Source organism: Piliocolobus tephrosceles, chromosome 14 (assembly GCF_002776525.5).
Source record: "Piliocolobus tephrosceles isolate RC106 chromosome 14, ASM277652v3, whole genome shotgun sequence".
NCBI classification, from domain to species: Eukaryota; Metazoa; Chordata; class Mammalia; order Primates; family Cercopithecidae; genus Piliocolobus; species Piliocolobus tephrosceles.
Genome location: NC_045447.1, coordinates 79,603,880 through 79,623,559, shown reverse-complemented (window position 1 = coordinate 79,623,559; position 19,680 = coordinate 79,603,880). Strand labels below are relative to the sequence as shown.

Sequence of the window (19,680 nt, the reverse complement as noted above, 5' to 3'; positions counted from 1 at the left end):
CATAGAGATGGAGTCTTGCTATTGCCTCAGCTGGTCTTGAACTCTTGGCCTCAAGTGATTCTCCCACCTTGGTCCCTCAAAGTGCTAGGATTATAGGCGCGAGCCACTGCACCTTGCCTACAACCAAATTTGAGTAACAGATTATATTTGTGAAATTGTTTAGTATACATGGCTTCCATGTAACATTTTATTTGGGGAAAGAATGTTTCATTGCTTAAAAAAGCTCATAAATCACGAGTGCATGTTAGTTGTCATTTTATAGGGTACAATATCAGAAAAGAAATCTCCTTTTGCACCAAGAATGGTTTCAAACCAATACTTTTGCACTCTTATTTAGGACAGATCAACACCTGTAAGCAGGAAATATCTAGCTCTTCTGGGCAACAGTTATGTAAAACCTTCCTCCTTTGAATGTCATTTGTTAAGAAAAAAACAAAAACAACTTTCTTACTTTTGGGCCATTGGAGTTAGAATCTGCTTCATTTCATCCATAATAAGCTCTAATTTTTCTGGCTGTACCTCTAACACTTTGTCCAGAGTTGGGTGATCTGCTGACTGCAACAAAAGAAAAAATCAAACCCCTCTAAATTTAATCCATTTTTTCACTTCAGGACAAAGAAAAGCAATTACAGTCATTTTAAAGTAAGTTTTAACAAATTTAAGATTTCCCACATTTACATAACGAAAGCTCTGCTGTATATCCTTGTGGAGTAACCTGACTAGCTGATTCTCAGTCTGTATATCTATCAATGCATTTAAAGAGCCAGGCTAAACACCAACCAAGTTAACCAGTCAATAGTTACTTGCCAAGCACCTAGCTCTCGCCTAATTATGAGATCAAGTAGTCACTTCACAAATTCTTGCCACCATGTGTTTTCTAATTAGTTGGCTATTCCTATTAAATATAATGAACTGTTAACAAAATTAGTACAGCAGCAAATTCAACCGAAGAATTGAACCTGACTAATGGAGGCAACCCAGGAATCAATCCATATCGCTTCAGACAAATGTGTGCATTTATGTTCCAAGGTTTGATATAGATTCTTGAACCAGCTAGTCCCACTGCTCACTATTCTCAGATTCAATCCCTGCACTCTGTCCAAGGTTAGGTAACTCTACTCCCCTTCATCTCTAGATACAATCTGAAGAAGGGCAATGCATGTACAGGAGAAGCTAGCAACCAGAGCCCAACACACTTCAGCCAGAGCTGGTTGGGGGTGCTTACACAACTTTGATAACTATTAGGAGTCTTCTCCCTCACTCTGACTGTAAAAATAGAAGTACTGAAGCGCTACACACAGAGTACTTAGGAGATGAACAAAAGTTGATTGGAAGTGGATTTAAAGCCAATGTTCTGGAGAAAGAGAAGCGTAAGTATGATCACTTGCTTACTACACCAGAGACAAAATAAAGCACGAGGGAAAATCAAGGGCATAAGATGGTCTCTTAAAGAACCAGCCAAGGTAAAAAATAATACATTCTAAAAATAGGGCACTGGAAGTTAAGGAAGAGCACATAGAAAAAGTAAAAATACTAGAAAAAGACTTCTGGAGATGTCACCTTGTAAAGCTGAAATGTGTTCCCATAAAGCTCTTCTGTCAGCATGTTCCTCTGCTCCAAAATGGCTTTGTCATTGTATGCGTACTCCACGATGGCTGATGCTTCCGCATGCCGCAGCATCTTCCTCACATGGCCTTTAAAACTTCTGATTATCTCTGCAATCTGTGGTTTACTTCTAAACGCAACACAATCATGGAAAAAATAAATGATAGAAAGAGAAAGCTGGGTGACAATAAAACACAGCTTACTTCCTCCAAGACCAACTCATCAATCTGTGTTGCTCTGAGGAGTAAATGAGCAAGCATGCATTGAGAAGCTGGGGCTAGCACATAGTAAATGCTCGATAAATGTCAGTTCCTATTAAACTGTTCCGCTTGAAAGAAAAAAAAAAAGTATGGCAGGAAAAAAGATAAAAGTAAAAGATTCAGAAGATTCAGGGAAATAGAAAATCATATTCTAAGATTCTTTTTGAAGATGGGACTTAATCACAAGTATTTTAACTATATCCTAAAAGAATCAAATAGCTGGTAACTATAGCTAGGAATATGTTTTTGAAAATTTTGTCAACTGCATATATTACACTTTTTGTTGTTGATTATCATATTCTAGCACACTATTACACTCAAAAAGATTGGTCAAGACAAGTACTAATTCCACTTAATTTAGGAAATTCTCCCATGTTGACATTTTCTAACCCACTAACCCTGTATCAGTCTACTCACCCACCACCCCCTGCCCACTCTCTACCCTCTTAATGCTGGTGGCTAAATACAAGCTAATTATTCTATCTCTCTTCTTCCAGAGGATCAAGATAAACATTCACAAATCATCCATCATGCAATATTATTTTTACTATGCTATAGTACCAGTCTACTTCAGAAGTGCTTATTTGTTGCTCACTCTGTCTTTGTGACAGAACTGCCTCTTCTTTTGATGGAAGTCCCCACTTGAACTCCCCCCGCATATACTGTGTTTACTGGATGACAAGAAGACAGACATATAGACAGGAACACAGATGGAGAGACAGCCAAAAAGATGGACATGTGGAGGGGGAGGACTTAGAATAGGGCCCAGCATCTGCTGAGAGCCATTACTACTACTTATAAAGACCACAGACTTCCTATTTCACATCTGAGCACAGTTGGAAACTATGCCTTCAAAAGACAAACAAAAAATGTATTTTATAAATAAAACAACTTACCCATACATGAGAAATTTCTTAACAATATTTCTGGAATATTTGGCTTTACTTAATTCAACCAAATCATCTGAAAAACAAAAATACATTACAATGATTTGAGATCTCATTTCAGTTCTCTGGAAACAAAGAGAGGAACTAAATAAATGCACAATCCTGGAAACACAAATAATTCTCAATTTGTCCCAGGCAAGGAAAAAATAAAAACAAAAAAGGATCTGGAGAAGACACACCTAAACAAAAATTGTTTTCTAGACAGTCTTGGGTATTTTAAGAGAAAACAAGTGACTTATTGCAAATGATAGCATAATCTTCAGTATGTAATAAATACCTCGCAATTCTTCAAAAGCCTGTTTTCTCTGTTCTTCATTACCATACTGAATGTAACACTGGATCACACGAGTTGAATCATGTGCAAATGCAATCTGTAGGAAAAAGTCTGAGTTAGACTAATTCTCTTTTGAGAGTCATGTTTCTCATTAATTTATTGTGACCTCTTCTGGAATTTCTTGTTAGAAAAAAGGTAGTCTTCATGGATAAAATCAAACCTAGATTACTGAGAACTACTTGTTTTAATTACACAGAACATCATTCTTTTGTTTTAAGGCCTACCATATTTGATAGGTACAATTAATAATGACATTGAGGCAAGGATAAATTAAACCATTCTGCAATACTCCTCTCATTATAATTAAAACCAAACCAATCCAAACCATCTGATGATTATACAGACTATAACTTCTCATTTCTTTGATAGTTACTGCCCCTAAAAGGGAAATATTTGTTTAAAAGGTCTATTACCCTATGACTTTTATATAAGTGATCTAAGAATGTTTGGCTTTGACAACCAGAAGTATATCCGTAAGATGAATCTAAACGTCTTCCTAAAGAAATAAATATAACTATATCCATACACACTGGCAATTATAAGCTAATCATTCATCTGTCACATTTTCATGATAATTCCTGCACATATATCCAGTTATATTTCTAGAAGAGTTGCTGTGTTTCGAATCTGATTCTCTAAACCATTCCTCCTCATGACTGCTGGAAGGACCCACTGGTCAATTTTCTAGAGCACCCTCCACAAATCATCCATAATGCAAAATTATTTTTACTACGCTACAGTACCAGTCTACTTCAACAGTGCTTATTTGTTGCTCACTCTGTCTTTAAAGTTTTTTAATTCCAACAAATCAGAAGGTGAGTGTATACTTCCATCAAAGTCATAAATTTCAAGATTTGTAAGACATCTCTGAATATCTTTTAAAAAATTAAGGCTGTTTTTGTGTACATATTGAGCATCTACTATATAACCAACATAACTGCCTTAAACATAGTGTTCTTATTTATATCTCAAAGCAACCATAAGAATAAGCTGTCATTATTCCCACTTTACAGATAAGGGAAGTAAAGTTATGAGAAGGAACTCGCTATTACCCCAAGGAAGAATCTTTACTTCTCTGAGTCCCAAATACATCAAATATATAACAGGGATGATAAATATGATAAATGACACAATGAATGTCCTAGTTAACACAATTCCTAACCTATAGTAAATAATAAATAGGTTATTGTTATTGTTCAAAGGCACACATATTTTAAGCAGCCCAGCCAGGATTTGAACACCAAACTCACTTCTAAGACCATGGTCACACAGCTGTGACCTCAGGGTAGTTGAGAAAGAATCCTGAGTGAAATATTTATAAACTGCCAGAGCTGAGGGGGCAGTTCTATTGTAAAAAGATCCTGCTGAATTTATAAGAAAGCAGCAGCTGATGACTTGCTATTTTCCTTCAAGAGGTAATATAGCATCTGGTTAGACCTATGCATCTGACTTGGCAAAGGCTGCCCCGCTAGGAGCCGTAAAACTATGAGAATCTGTTGTCTTCCAAGCCATTATGTATTAATCCAAATGCACAAGAGTCGCTGGAAATTTATTACAAAACCGGATAAAGCATCAACAATGAAAACTACTTTAGAATTCTCAAATGATTATATTTTAGTTAAAGATATTTGCATGATGTTTACAAAAGCATGGAGGAAAAGAAACAAGTAATATGTTCACATCACAAATATAAAAAAGTTGGCAACTGAGAACATACTAAATTATATGGAGTTTAGAACAAGACATTTAAACAAATACTACCGAACTAATAACTTCTCAAGATAACTTTAAGAGAACACCGGTTTATTTTAAGAATTATTAAAAAATGACACAGCCAACTGATAATCTTTGCAAAACTCTCCAGCAGTAAGGTCCCTCACTTTTAAATTTGTATGTAGTTCAGTGTTATGGAAGATATTTAAAACTTTTGGTCAAATACACCGGAAACAATGACAGGATCACCTGTCATGAATGGTCAGCTACTCCTGAGAGTGAGGCAATTTCAATTGTTTAAAACTGCAACAATGAGTATGTCCCACTTACAGTTTTAATTTTCCCTTGAATCAACTTCTGCAAATCACTCATTAACTTTACTCTTTTTTCTTTGTCACAGTCTTTTCTACAAATGAGAAAAGGAAACACAGTTTAAGTAAAGAAGTTATTTTAAACACACAAAATTAAAAACCATACCAGTATATGTTCTCCAAGTTCAGCATGATTTTCTTTTCTACAGCAGCAAACCTCTGACATTAAAATTACTATTCCAGAGCAGCCAGACAAAAGTAATTTTCTCAAAGGCAGAAACTCATCTCAAAAGGTGTAATTTTATGTATCAATCCAAATCTTAACCGCCAGAACTTCAGAAGTAAAAATAATAATAATAAAACAAATCTAAGATAACAAATACTGAAGTATCTCAAAACCTAGCTGATAAGAAATTGTCCTTCGTTTTCTCAGAACTCTCTCAGAAAGAATGTCAAATTTATTTCAACCTCATACATTTTCATAAGCATATCCGATGCCATCGTAATGATTCTACACACTTCTGCAACAGGCAGACATCCAAGTACTCTACTGGGGTGTCATGAGGACTCCCTCAATAACCCAAGTGCTACGTCATTTATTTTAGGACATCTCACTATTTACAAGGTACACTGACTTCTCCACTGTCGCAAAGGGACTAACAAAGACATCTTTAGGTAGAATTACCTTCTTAAAATCTCCCAAATCTGCTTTGCCCGAACAATAATGTCATAGTTGGTTTTATCACTGAGTTGTCTGCTTTGCTTCAGTTCTTTCTTCTTCTTTTTGAAGTCATCCCATTTGGGTTTCTTGGCTGCTGATTCTAGTTATTATAGAAATTATTTTCAATTACATTTAACATTCTAAGTGTCATAAACCAATACAAATCAGGTATAAAGGGCAATCACTAATCAGGATCAATGCTCATTCTGGAAGCTAGAAAGGGGAACACACCATCCCCCACAAATACTTTGCTTTCTGAGCAGTTTGTACATTTTACATTTGGTTAAATTTAAATCTTTAATTCTTCTAACAGGATACCTATTAAGAGAAAAGGACACTAAAAGAATTACAAAAGTAAAATATTTTAAATATCTTTTTCAATTGTGAAATAAAATTCTACTTTTTAAGATTAAGATCATTAGACTTGGGGTATAATCAACTTTCAATGAAAACAAAAATTAGTCCAAATGAAAACAGGAAAAACAACTTTGAAAATTCACTGTTCTGAGTGCTGTTGTATATTAAGTCACTTACTTCTTAAAACAACTCCAAGAGGTAGGTATTAATATTACCCTCCCTTCCACGGTGGGGAAAAAGAACCAAGCAGTTGAGTTCTCTATCTGAGGCCACACAACCTGCTAGAATTCGGATTCACACCTAGAAACAGCCCTCTGCTATCTTAGTCATGACAATGAACAACCAAAATTTCCAAGTTTGCCACCAACAGTGATACTATTAAAGTTGAATATCTTTCTATCACCACTTTTTTGTCTTCAAAATCCAAGTAACTTACCAATGATGCCAAACAAAGAATAACTTACTAAAATGGGTATTATTTACATGAGTATCCTGCACGGAATCCTTTGGCGGAATTAGTCACTTCTAACTATCTCCCTTTCTCTTAAAAAAACTGGGAAAAATGCAAAAAAGAAAAGAAAAAGCCCTATAAAACCAAAACCTAGTTATAACCACTGATTATTTTCCTCTTACTTTTTCTCCATGCATGTTTTAATCTTTAAAAACTCAAAATGTGGCCGGGCTCATGCCTGTAATCCCAGTACTTTGGAAGGCTGAGGAAGAAGAATCACTTGAGGCCAGGAGTTTGAGACCCCCTGGGCGAAATAGTGTACCCCGTCTCCATGAAAAAATTAAATTAAAAAATTAGCCGGATGTGGTGGTACACGCCTGCAGTTCCAGCTACTTGGGAGGCTGAGGCAGGACGATCACTTCAGTCCAGGAGGCTGAGGATGCAGTGAGCCATCATCATGCCATTGCACTTCTGGGCAACAAAGTGAGACCTTATCTCAAAAAAGAAAATACTTCAGAATCTGCCTTCATTTAACTTGATTATGTTTTCTCATGAAATTATCATTCCTCAATAACATAATTTCTAATGGCTATCCAATATACTACAATGTATTTATTATTCCCTTATTGTTTACTTATATATTCCCTGCCTGGTAATACAAAAGATTATAGGCAACAGAGGGCGTATTTACCATTATATTAACATGATATCCTCTACTATATAATAGAGGATATTCTGATCCAGGACTAATTTAATTCCATAAATATTTGGGTACCCTTGACATACGTCATGTTAGGCTGCAGTACATTTATCAATGTGGGGGGTGTCTAGTATCCAATCTCTCATCTTATTCTATCAGTCTAGTTACTGATACAAAAATACGAGAAAATGAAATCAAGAGTCCCATTTTGAGATATCAGGAACATTACAAAAATACGAGAAAATGAAATCAAGAGTCCCATTTTGAGATATCAGGAACATATCTCCCATAGCAAAAGAAATCATGGCTTTTCTCACACCAATGTGAGAAATTAGTGTATATGTGTTTAAAATGCAGGCATCAAAAACTCCAGTAGAGAAAGTAAGATTTGGGATCTATTAGAGAGGCTAGGTAAGAGAGAGTATAAAAGACAGCTAGAAGAGAAACTACTGGCAATGGGGGAGGAGGAAGACGAGGGAGAAAGAAAAAATAAAAGAGAAGAGCGAGACTGGAGCATGAAAAGATCCTACAGCCCTAAAGGCAAACTATGGCACTTCCCCTCCTTCCTCTCTCCCTAGCTCCGTCTTCAGGCTGCTGTCCCTCTGGTAAGCAGTCCTTAGGCAGGGTAAAAAGCAAGCACCAGGACTAGCGGATGGCACTGAGAAAACCATCCCCAGTGGTCTCAGCTGGTAACAAAGGAGCAGTGTTAAGACATGCTGTGCTGGAGAAAAAGAGAATAAAAGGCACCAGAAAAATTCTCAGGATGTTGCAAAGGAAGTAATGATATGACAATCCACATAACCTGGAAACTGCTTGTTTGAGATCAATGCAGGACAATGCACAACAGAGCAATGTTATACAATAGAGAGCAAAGCTCTGGGTTAGAAATGACCCACTGAACATCGTCACAGAGATGGGCAGTTTGTTCAACAGACAAGCAGGAGACCTGCCAATACCTCCAATCAGTGAGCAACTTGTCCTGAACCAATTAAAATCAAATCTGTCATGTGTGCACGACACCTTCTCTGGAACTACTATGGATCTGTGCGATCAGATGGGTTATTGTATTAGTTTGGCCTAAGCTCTGTGAAGGCAGGATCTGTATGTTTCTTGTTCACCAAAGCATCCTTAACCAAGGATGACACTTATCTGGGGACAGACTGATTCTTTAAAGCCAGATTCTATGATGATTAGTTGAGGCCTGTATCCTTACTGATTGTTTTGTGTGTGTGCGTGTGTGCGTGTGTGTTTTGCCCTATCTTCTGGTGCAATGCATAGAAAACTCAAATACTCGTTGAATGAATGAATCAATTTTAGCTTATAGAAAGAAACATTTTATTGAGGTTCCACTGTATAAAGCCATTATAATTTAGCTTAACTTCATGGCTAAGGTAATTCAGAGAAGGGCTAAGAAATAAAAAACTCCAAGCACCAGAAGGAAATTCTGAGCATGAAAGATGCTCTATTGTTTGTTTAAGCCATCTACCTGTCCCAAAATGTTACCTGCCAAGGAATAAGAATGTGAGGTCTCTATTGCACCTCCAGAGTCCCTGTGCACAATGCTTCAAGCACTAGGACAGGCAGGGGAAGGACTCTGTAAAGACCATGCTGAACGAATCAGTACTTACCATCGCTTTTACCATCTGGCTGGAATCTTCTCTTCTTGTTGAATTTATTTGCCTGCTGGAATTTGTTCTTTGGTGATTTGTCCCCTTGCTGCTTATTCTTGAACTGCTTCACACCCTTTTTCCCAGGTTTTGTGATACTTTTCTCAAAGTTCCTAGATGTAATTTTAGGTCCACTTTCTTGGGCAACTTTTCTTGGAAATGTCTTTGAAGAACCAGAATCTAGTGACAATAATAATTACAAGTTCAATGATTCTGGGCCCAAATCTCTTGTATCCATGGGATTATATTCATTACAGAAAATTACACTCTTTAATCCTAATACCTTGTCTTACTCTCAAATACGCAACATACAGCCTTTTGAGTAGAACTGGATTTAAACAATCAAAACAAAATTAAAAAATTCTTTCCTTGATTATAAAACTAATACAGGTTCATGATAAAAAAAAAAAAAAACCCTAGAGAGTACAGAAATGTAAAACAAAAGCTACCCATGATTCTACCACTAGAATCACTGTTTATCAGTGACACTAGATAAACACTAGTGTCACTTTAGTATGTTTCTCTAGTTTTAAGCATATAGCAGAGCTATTATTGATATACCTTTGTATTCTGCTTTAGTGATGGTCTACACAGAATTTTCAAGAGTTCAATAACATAACAGAAGTCTAAGAATAAAATGAATATTCTTGAAACTTGGAAAGTATAACATAAGGACATCTAAAATGTTAATTTTAAAATTTTCTAGTTTTAATAAAATTTTAAAGCCTACGATAAAATTATTTAATAAAAACTTTTAGTCAACAAAGTTTACAAATTAGTACCTTACAAATGAGATGCAAACCGCAATGGCTATATTTTAAGGAAACAGTCATTTGTATAGTTCCCTGACTTTTCTATTTTACAATACTGACACCTGATGGAATAATAAAGACATCACCATTATAAATTCTGAACCTAAAAGTATTTGGCTTATGAGCAGTATGTATTAAACAGTCCTAATTTATCAAATGTTAAAATAAAACGTATGGTGAACTAGTGTGAATAAAATGACGCAACAGCAGTAACAACTGAGATAAGGAGTCTTTCATGAGTAAGGCATTCCTCAATTATTCTGGCAATTTTTTAAGTGTCTAAATGTCATGAGCAACATGTTAACTCATACACAATAACACATACTTCTTCCTACTATTTTAATCCTAATCCTAGCCAATGAATACAGACTGAAATGTACTACCTGCCCTCCCATCCCCCAATTCTAATAGCCAAACAACCACATGGGAAGTATATCTTACCACTATTTTTATGAAATCTGTTTTTTCCTTGTGATGTCTTCGTACTCTTTCCTGTGAATTGCTTTTTCCCTTTGACTTCCATTGTAGCAACTCTAGAAAACCAAAACCAAAACAATCACTGCAGTTCTCTTCATCAAATAAGAGCTGTTACATAGTCACTGCCGCATTTAGTCCTTCAGTCTACAAATACAATACAAATACAGATACAGAATGGGCAACTACTTAAATCCAGCAATTATGCAATCACTGCCTCAGATTTTAAAACTGAAAATGAACAAGGTATCAATAAAAAAACTAGGAACAATACACACCCTGGCCAGTGTTTGATATATCTGGAGGCAACACTTCACTTCCACAATAGTACTGGCTAAAAATAGACCACGATTGACACTAAGTATAATAAGCATCAGAGTTTGCATTTTGTAACCTGGGAAGACTAGAGGATGAGTAACTGACAAAACTGACAAAATTATCTCTTGATTTCTTGGAGCCTAAAAAGCCAGGAACAAACAATAGGCTGCACATACCACTACATGCATTTAATACAAGAAAATAAAGGATTATCTGAAAGATTCCTATGTGATCCAACATAGCTAAAACAAAGATTAGCATCCAGTGTTTAATTTGTGATTGTTTTAGAGGCAGCCAAGTAATTGGCAGTGAACTCCAAATTAAGATCATGTTGAAATAGTTAATATTTCATTGAAAGGAATCTAATAGGCGCTTTATAGGCTACTGAGACACCATGGTGCATGGGATAAACAAGTTATAACCCCTCAACTACCCAAGGTCCCTGAAAGCAGAGGAACAGATCAAGAGCAAAAGCCTTTTGGCTCATTTCTCCACTTTCCAAAGTTGGACGATCAACTCATTTGAAAGCTGACTCTAAACAACAGATGTTGGCGATCCCCAGACAACACTAGATATTTCTAGATTAGAATTGCCCATTCAATCACTAATTTCTCAGGATATTAGCATAAGAGAAAAGAAGGGTTCAGGGATAAAATATATTTGGGAAACAGTAGGTTACATGACAACAATCAGTCTGTAAGAAAAGGCTTTTCAGATTATTTAATTTGCTAATATAAACGATCAATTGTCAAGCAAAGGCTAAAAGGATGCAGGATTTTCCAACTCCAGTTGAACTACTTTTTCCTGGAACATCACAAGGGAACAGCAGAGTTCCAAGGAGCACTCTGAAAAGCACTGTTCTAATCCAGACTTTTCTACTGATTTTGAAAAATGGACAGCCCCTGAATTACTCGGCTTCCTTGGGGCATTTAGAACTGGAGGGTCACATTATTACTTAGCTACGGCCACCATAACGTGTCCGGAATTGGTGGGTTCTCGGACTCACTGACTTCAAGAATGAAGCCGCGGACCCTCTGGTGTTACAGTTCTTAAAGATGGTATGTCCTGAGTTTGTTCCTTCAGACATTCAGATGTGTCTGGTGCATCTTCCTTCTGGTGGGTGGTCTTGCTGTCAGGAGTGAAGCTGCAGACCTTCGTGGTGAGCCTTACACCTCTTAAAAGCAGCGCATCTGGAGTTGTTCATTCTTCCCAGTGGTCTCGCTGGCTTCAGGAGTGAAGCTGCAGACCTTCGTAGTCAGCGTTACAGCTCATAAAGGCAGCGTAGACCCAAAGAGTGAGCAGCAGCAAGATTTATTGCAAAGAGGGAAAGAACAAAGCTTCCACAGTGTAGAAAAAGACCCAGCGGGTTGCCGCCAGCTGGGGCAGCCTGCTTTTATTCCCTTAACTGGCCCCACCCACATTCTGCTGAACAGTCCATTTTACAGAGAGCTGATTGGTCTATTTTACAGAGAGTTGATTGGTCCCTTTTGACAGAGTGCTGACTGGTGTGTTTACAATCCTTGAGATAGACACAGAGTCACAGAATGCTACTTAGCTAGATACAGAGTACCAATTGGTGTATTTACAAACCTTGAGCTAGACACAGAGTGCTGATTGGTGTATTTACAAATCCTGAGCTAGACACAGAGTGCTGATTGGTGTATTTACAAACCCTGCGCTAGACACAGAGTGCTGATTGGTGTATTTACAAACCCTGCGCTAGACACAGAGTGCTGATTGGTGCATTTACAATCCTTGAGCTAGACACAGAGTCACAGAGTGCTAGTCCTCCAAGTCTCCACTAGGTTAGCTAGATATAGAGTACCAACTGTTGTATTCACAAACCCTGAGCCTGACACAGAGTGCTGATTGGTGCACATATGATCCATCCTCCAGCTAGATATAAAAGTTCTCCAAGTCCCCATCCAGTTCAAGAGCCCAGCTGGCTTCACCCAGTGGATCCTGCATGGTGGGGGGGGGGGGGGGGGGAGCTCTTACACAATGGGCTGCAGGTCCCGAGCCCTGCCCTGTGGGGAAGCAGTTAAATCCTGCAAGAATTTGAGGAGAATTTGAGTGCAGCCCCCACCGTCCGCACTGCTGGGGTACCTGGAGCAACCTTCTCAGCAGCTGCTGGCCCGGGTGCTAAGCCCCTCACTACCCTGGGCAGGTGAAGCCGGCAGGCCGCTCAGTGTGCGGGCTGCTGAGCCTGTACCGGCGCCCGCAGGAACTCGCGCTGGCGTGCTCACGCTGGCCCCTGAGCACGCGGTGCGCAGCCCCGGTTCCCGCCCACGCCTCTCCCTCCACATCTCCGGCAAGCAGAGGGAGGCGGCTCTGGCCTCAGCCAGCCCAGAGCAGGGCTCCCACGGTGCCCTGGCAGGCTGAAGGGCTCCTCAAGCGCCGCCAGAGTGGACGCCAAGGCCGAGGAGGCGCTGAGAGTGAGGGCTGCTAGCACATTATCACCTCTCAATGACCATACCTGCATCTCTTAGCTCTTCTATGCCATGTAGTTTTCTAAGAATCCATTCATTTACATGTTTTCTCTATATGTTTGTTTTAATTTTTATATTGAAATAATTTTAGCTTTAGAAAAGAGTTGACAAGATACACAGTTCACATATGCCCTTTTCCCAGCTTCCCCTAACGTTAACATACAATACTATTAACTAAGCTACAGAGTTGAGTTGGAGTTTACCAGTTTTTCCACTAATATCCTCTTTCTGTACCAGGATACACTGATTCTGGCCATCAAGTTTCCTTTGTATTTTGTAGAATATTCCTCATTTGGGGTTTGCCTGATGTTTTCTCATGATTAGGCTAAGGCCACACATTTTTTGGAAGACTACCAGAGGTCAAGCTTTCTTCTGGTAGTACTCTACCAGGAGGTACATGACATTAACATGACTTATTACTGTTTATGTTAACTGTGTTCACTTGGTCAAAGTAGTGTTTTCCAGGTTTCTCCACTGTAAAGTTGCCACTTTAACCTTTCCATCTTTATTAGATCCAAGCCACCAAGTCCAGCCCAAACTCAGAGGAAAATTAAGCTCCACTTCCCAGAAGGAGGGGTACTAAAGAATCCAGGCATATGTTAAACTACCACAGCAATTAATAAACCTTTTAGACAAGATGTTTGGAGAATATGTAGATATCCTATGTCCTCCTAAGTTTTACCTGCTAACTTTAGCATTTGTCGGTGGATTTTGGCTGCAGCAATTACTGCGTTTAAATGGTGATCTTCTATTTCTCTTATTACTTTTACCCTTGTTATTCTGAACTTTTCTGTAGGGAAGACTTGTCCCATCTTTTCTATTTACTTATATCATATAGTCTCAGATATTTATTTCATTCCTTGGTTATAATCCACTACCATTGTTATTTTGTTGCTCAAATAATTCTAGCTCCAGCCAGTGGGAAGTTTTTCAGGTTGCTTCTGTGTCCTTTTGACATGGCCCATCTGTTTTGTTTTGTTTTTTAAAGCACACCCTTATTTCGTGGCACTAGCTCCAAGTTCATTCTGTATTTTCCTTAAACCAGCCCTGAAATTAGCCACTTCTCCAAGGAATACTGGTTCCTTTAAGAATGGTATTTAAAAACCAAGATCTGAGTGCTAGGTGTGCTTGTTGTCACTGAGGTGTCCCTGTTTCTACGTCCCTTCAGCAGATTCAGGAAACACATATATGTACATTAACCTATGCATATGCACATACCTATATTTATTTTTATATCTATTAAAATAACATGAAGCTCATACTAATGTTTCCAAATCTAATCAAGCACCACAGATTTTATTCTAGGCATCTCCTCTTGCTCATTTGTAAGTTCTTTCTCTGACAGTGAGCAACCTACTTCCCACCATCTACAATTTATTTATATGTATGTTCAACCCTACTATACATGTATACTTTCAGAATTGCTAACGGGTATCCCATGAGAAATAAATTTACAATGAAGGTACAGTGTTGATGTACAATTCTTTTTTGTATCCATTCAAAACACTTTTCCAGAGTTACTTAGAGGCTTGCATGGTGGCTCACGCCTGTAATCCCAGCACTTTGGGAGGCTGAAGCGGGTGGATTACCTGAGGTCAGGAGTTCAAGACCAAACCCTGTCTCTACTAAAAATAAAAAAAAATTAGCTGGGCGTGGTGGTGGTGCATACATGTAATCCCAGCTACTCAGGGGGCCGAGACAGGAGAATCACCTGAACCCAGGAGGTGGAGGCTGCAGCGAGCTGAGATTGTGCCACTACACTCCAGCCAGGGCAACAGAGTGAGACTCTGTTTCAAATGTTAAACTACCATAGCAATTAATAAACATTTTAGACAAGATATTTGGAGAATATGTAGACATCCTACCTCCTCTTAAGTTTTACCTGCTAACTTTAGCACTCAAGTCAGTGGATTCCGCCTGTAGCAATTACTGCTGCAGGCAAAAAAAAAAAAAAAAAAAAAAAAAAGCTACTTAGATTAGATCAGCCCTTCAGTCTCTCACTCTCTTTAGTGAAGTTACATGTTTATAATATAGCTTAATTGATTTGTCACAGTCTGCATTCCATCCCCGAAATGCTGGCAGATTTATTAAATGTGCATATAGTCAAGTTTACTCTTTCTGGTGTATAATTCTATGGGCTTCAACAAATGGCTAAGAGTCATGCATCCTCTACCATAGTATCTTACAGAAAAGTCTTGTCACTCTAGAAAGTCCCTTGGTACACCTCCTTTGTAATCAACTCCTTCCCTCTTCCCTGACTGCCAATGATTGGGTTTTCATGCCTATTTTGTCTTTTCCAGAATGTCATTCATATACATGGAATCATACAACATGTAACTTTTTGGGTCTTCTTCTTGCACTCGGCAAAATGCAATTTGCTTTGCTCAGGGGCCCTGTACCTTCATAATCAATCATCACATTACATAGTGTCTCTCAGAATTGGCCCCTCTTTTTCCTTTCCCTCTATTACCCCATTCTGGCTCCTGTTAGCTCTTGCTCAGTTTTGTTTAGATCCAATCTGCTTTGATCCACTTTCTGCTGCCTGATTAACCTTCCACTAGCACACCTATTTCATGTGATTTCCATGCTCCAATAGCTTCAAAGCTTTCCCACTGCCTTCAGGAAAAAGTGCCAACTCAGGCATTCACAGCCATTCAGAATGTGGTCTTAATTCACTCCACTCATCAACACCACACAGGAGTCAATCTTTCTCATTATTCTTTATCTGAATAGTGAAGTTTAAAGCCATTCTCTCTGCAACACAATTCCTACCCATCCTTCAAATTCAGTTTAAATGACATTTTCTTATAGACCAACCTCTAAATGTCAGCATTCCTCAAATCTTTGTCCTAGGGAATGTCCCTTCTCTCTCCACACTTTTCCCTAGATGGTCTTATCCAATCTCCTGGCTTTTTATGCTGAGTTCTCCCAAATCATGTCTCCATTATGAACTTCTCCTTGGGCTCCAAACTTGTGTATAACTGCTTATCTGATACCTCTAATTATGTGTCTAACAGGCACCTTACCCTTAATATGTCCAAAACATAATTCTCTTATGTTGTTCTCTATGTTATTGTTGTCTGTCCCACAGACAAGATACTATTTTCCTCTGCCCCACTGTCCCCCATCTCAGCCAATGGCACATCATCTATTTTACTGCTCAAGTAAGAAACGTGAGTTACCCTTGACATTTTCCTCTCTTGTCTGCCACACTGAACCATAAGTTAGTTCTCTTAAATGCCCCTTAAGTCACCACCCTAATGTAAACTATTATTAATACAATCTCTTGAGCTTCCAAATTAAATACATCTTCTAAAGAGAACCAGGGCCTATTCATTATTCTCACTTGCTTATAAGCCTTCAATGTTTTCTACACATGGTAATAGCAACGGAAATGTTTTCCTACTGTATAGAAAAAAAAAAAAAAAATCCCCATCATGGCCTTCAAGGCCCTGAAGAACCTAGTTCCACTCTATCCCTCTAACTTTATCTTGTACTCTAACTGTACTCCTTCCTAGCTCCCACCTCAGGGACTTAGCCCATTATTGCCTCTGCTTGAAGTACTCCCTGAGCTTCCAGATCTCCGGGTGGCCTCTCGCCATGCTTTAGATCTCCGCTTAAAGATCACTTCTTCAGATTCCACTATCTCCCAACTCAGCTTCCGGTTCGTTTCCTCCCAGCACTTATAATCTGCGTACATTCAGGCACACCACCTAGCACTGGAGTTGGTGTTTGTGAAACAGCACAGACAGGCTGATCAGGCCGAGCACAGGCTGGGATTCTAGAGTGAAGCTAGTCCAATCTAACCCAGGACGCAAGGCAACGTGGTGGAAGAGAGGTCGGAGCTCCGCCCTCCTTGCCAGGTTCCAATCAGTCCCAAACTCCTAGCCCAGAAAGAGGCCACAGGAGACTGCCCAGTGGACAACAGCCCCGAGAGACCTTTCCGACTTCCAGCGCCCGGCAGGGTGCGAACCCCTCCTAGGAGCGACCGCTGAGCCTGCCACACTCACCGCACACGTGGGACAGAGGCAGCTCGCGCAGCGGATACCGACCGCGGCTCCGCTTCCGCTTCCCTGCCTTGCTCCGCCCCCGGGCCGCTTTTTTTCATCTTCCGCGGCGGATCAGTGACTAAGAAGTGGAGCTTACCAGACAATACAAAAATTCGGAGTTTCTATTGGTCCGCTGCTGTTATGCCTCCTCTTGAGGAGCGAGGATTTTGGCCCTTGAAAGGATCCGTCGGGCAGAGGACGCGACAACGGTCACGGGAAAATGACGTCGTTAACCCTGTCGCTTCCGTGCTGGAAAGAAAGGGAGATGTCTTGCGAGGTCGAACAGGCTGCTGAAGGAGAGACTTGGCCGGCGCGGTTAATAGGAGGCCTGAATACCATAGCCTGAACAAATATTGAAATAGCTAAAGTTTCTAAAGTGTGTTAATATGCATACTTCCTGAGCAGTCCAGCGTGAAGGATAAAAGGGGTATCTCGTGAATCGGTTTGAATTGTAATCCCGTTTTTTTCACTTGCTAGCTGTGTGGCTCTGGGAAAATTACAAAATTTTTCTGAGCCTTGGCTTCCTGATCAATAAAATAGAAATAATTAAGTTACACGTGCAAAGCGCTTAGCATGGGACGCTCTCAATAAATGTTTGCTATTTTTAATGTCTGCTCGTGCCTGGAAAGTGCTGTTATTCCACTTTATACTTCAGGAAATAAGATTGTAGTTAGGATATATGCCCCATTTTCCAGATGAAGAAACTGACACGACAAACTTGGTCGTGTCAAACAACAGGATTTTATTCTGTAACAGTTCTAGAGGCAAGAATTCCAAAATCAAGCTGTTGGCAGAGCCCTGCACCTTTTCAAGGCTCTAGGGGAGAATCCTTTGCTTCTTCAGCTTCTAATGGTTTCAGGCGGTCCGTGGCTTGTTGTTGCATGACTCCAATCTCTGCCTGTCTTCTAATGGCCTTCTCCTGTGCCTGTGTCACCTCTCTGTGTTTTTAGGACACTGAACATTGAATTTAGAGTCCACGGGGATAATCCAAGATTATCTCATCTGGAGGTCCTTAATTTAATCACATCTGCAAAGGCCCTTTTCCCAAATAAGGTGACTTTCACATGTCCTGGGAGTTAGGACATAGACATACTTTTGGAGATTATTCAACCCACTACATCGGGAAAGTTGAGAACTGGCACTTGATCCCAGGTGCCAGACTTCAGATTTTACTATCTTCCAACTTACTCCGTTTTCTGGCCACTAAGGAGTTAGAGTTGAAACTGGCAATTTAGTAGACTGTATGCTTCTTGATGACAGGGGCCATCATTACTTTCCAGGCATTTATCTCACTATTCAGCACATAGATATTTGATAATTTCTTGTTGTCTACCTTAACTGTTACTAGTTTGTTTACATTTCAGCTCACTTAAGTCTCATAAGAACAGTTTTAAATAGGTCTTTTCTCATTTCACAGAGAAAGACAAAACATAGTAGCTTTGGTCCAGTGAGCCTGACTCTAAACTCAACGTGGCTGCCTCTGTACTGCTTTCAATAATTCAGTAAATGCTAAGAGAATACGGAACAGGAATTGCAGGAGGCCCATCAGCAGTGCCTTTTGGGCAAATAGCATAGTAGTGGGGATATTAGACACCTTGAAACACCTGAAGAGTAAATGCTGGCCAAAAAGAAAAAAAAAAAATCACAAAATATACCCTATCACACAACCCTGGGAAGGGGTACGTTTGTCTTTTCAACTCAACAGATAGCAGCACCCCATATCCTTGAAGATAGGTCCATATAGTTGCCTTAAGCATCTACACCAAAACCCTACTATTTATTTGCCTTTTCACCAGGGAGGGAAAAAAAGAGTTATCACATACCAAAGCCCTTGATTATTATTAAAAACGTTTTTATCAAGTCTTCTGTGAAAGTGGATTGATTTTGATTTTTTTTTTTTTTTGGTGGAGTGAATTTAAAGCGTCGTGTAGTTTTGCAGAACAGCACAAAAAAGTTTATCCTGTAATTTTTTGTTTGTCAAGCAAACCCATTAATTCTTCAAATATCTATTGACCTAAATGTAGACCATTAGGTGTACTCCTACAAGCCTAACATGCTCTTCTTGCATGATACACAATTTAATCAGAGCAACTAGACTTGCACACATCCAAGAGGTTAATAACAGTACTATAGCAATGCAATGAAGAGCACTGAGATTGGAATCAAAGGAACCTGGCTTAAAGTCTAAATTCTGTATGGCCAAGGACAAGATAGTTAACTTGTATGGGCCTCAGTTTCTGCATATGTAAAATGGGAATAACAACACTTGTTTCTGGAGTTGCTGTGAGGCTTAAAAGTGATAATATCTTAAAGTTCTTAGCCAATAGTAAATGTTGAGTGATTCGTAGCTTAAGAGAGAACTAAGGTGTACCCACTGGAAATACTTTAGGGCCGGGTGCTGTGGCTCACACCTGCAATCCCAGCACTTTGGGAGGCCGAGGCAGGTGGATCACCTGAGGCCAGGAATTCAAG

General features: G+C 39.2%; 1 protein-coding gene across 1 annotated transcript in view; it reads right to left on the bottom strand.

Annotated features, from left to right (window-relative positions):
* PUM3 (pumilio RNA binding family member 3) overlaps positions 1–17,259 on the bottom strand; it is a 40,892-nt gene extending 23,633 nt beyond the window's left edge. The window contains exons 1-9 of the mRNA XM_026453831.1: positions 17,170–17,259; positions 10,320–10,411; positions 9,028–9,246; positions 5,856–5,991; positions 5,190–5,265; positions 3,090–3,183; positions 2,762–2,828; positions 1,561–1,735; positions 452–555 (exon numbers count right to left, since the gene is read on the bottom strand). Of these exons, the coding sequence (XP_026309616.1) occupies positions 452–555; positions 1,561–1,735; positions 2,762–2,828; positions 3,090–3,183; positions 5,190–5,265; positions 5,856–5,991; positions 9,028–9,246; positions 10,320–10,401 (953 nt within the window). The 5' untranslated portion in view covers positions 10,402–10,411; positions 17,170–17,259. The remainder of the gene's footprint in view (positions 1–451; positions 556–1,560; positions 1,736–2,761; positions 2,829–3,089; positions 3,184–5,189; positions 5,266–5,855; positions 5,992–9,027; positions 9,247–10,319; positions 10,412–17,169) is intronic.
* Positions 17,260–19,680: the final 2,421 nt, after the last annotated feature.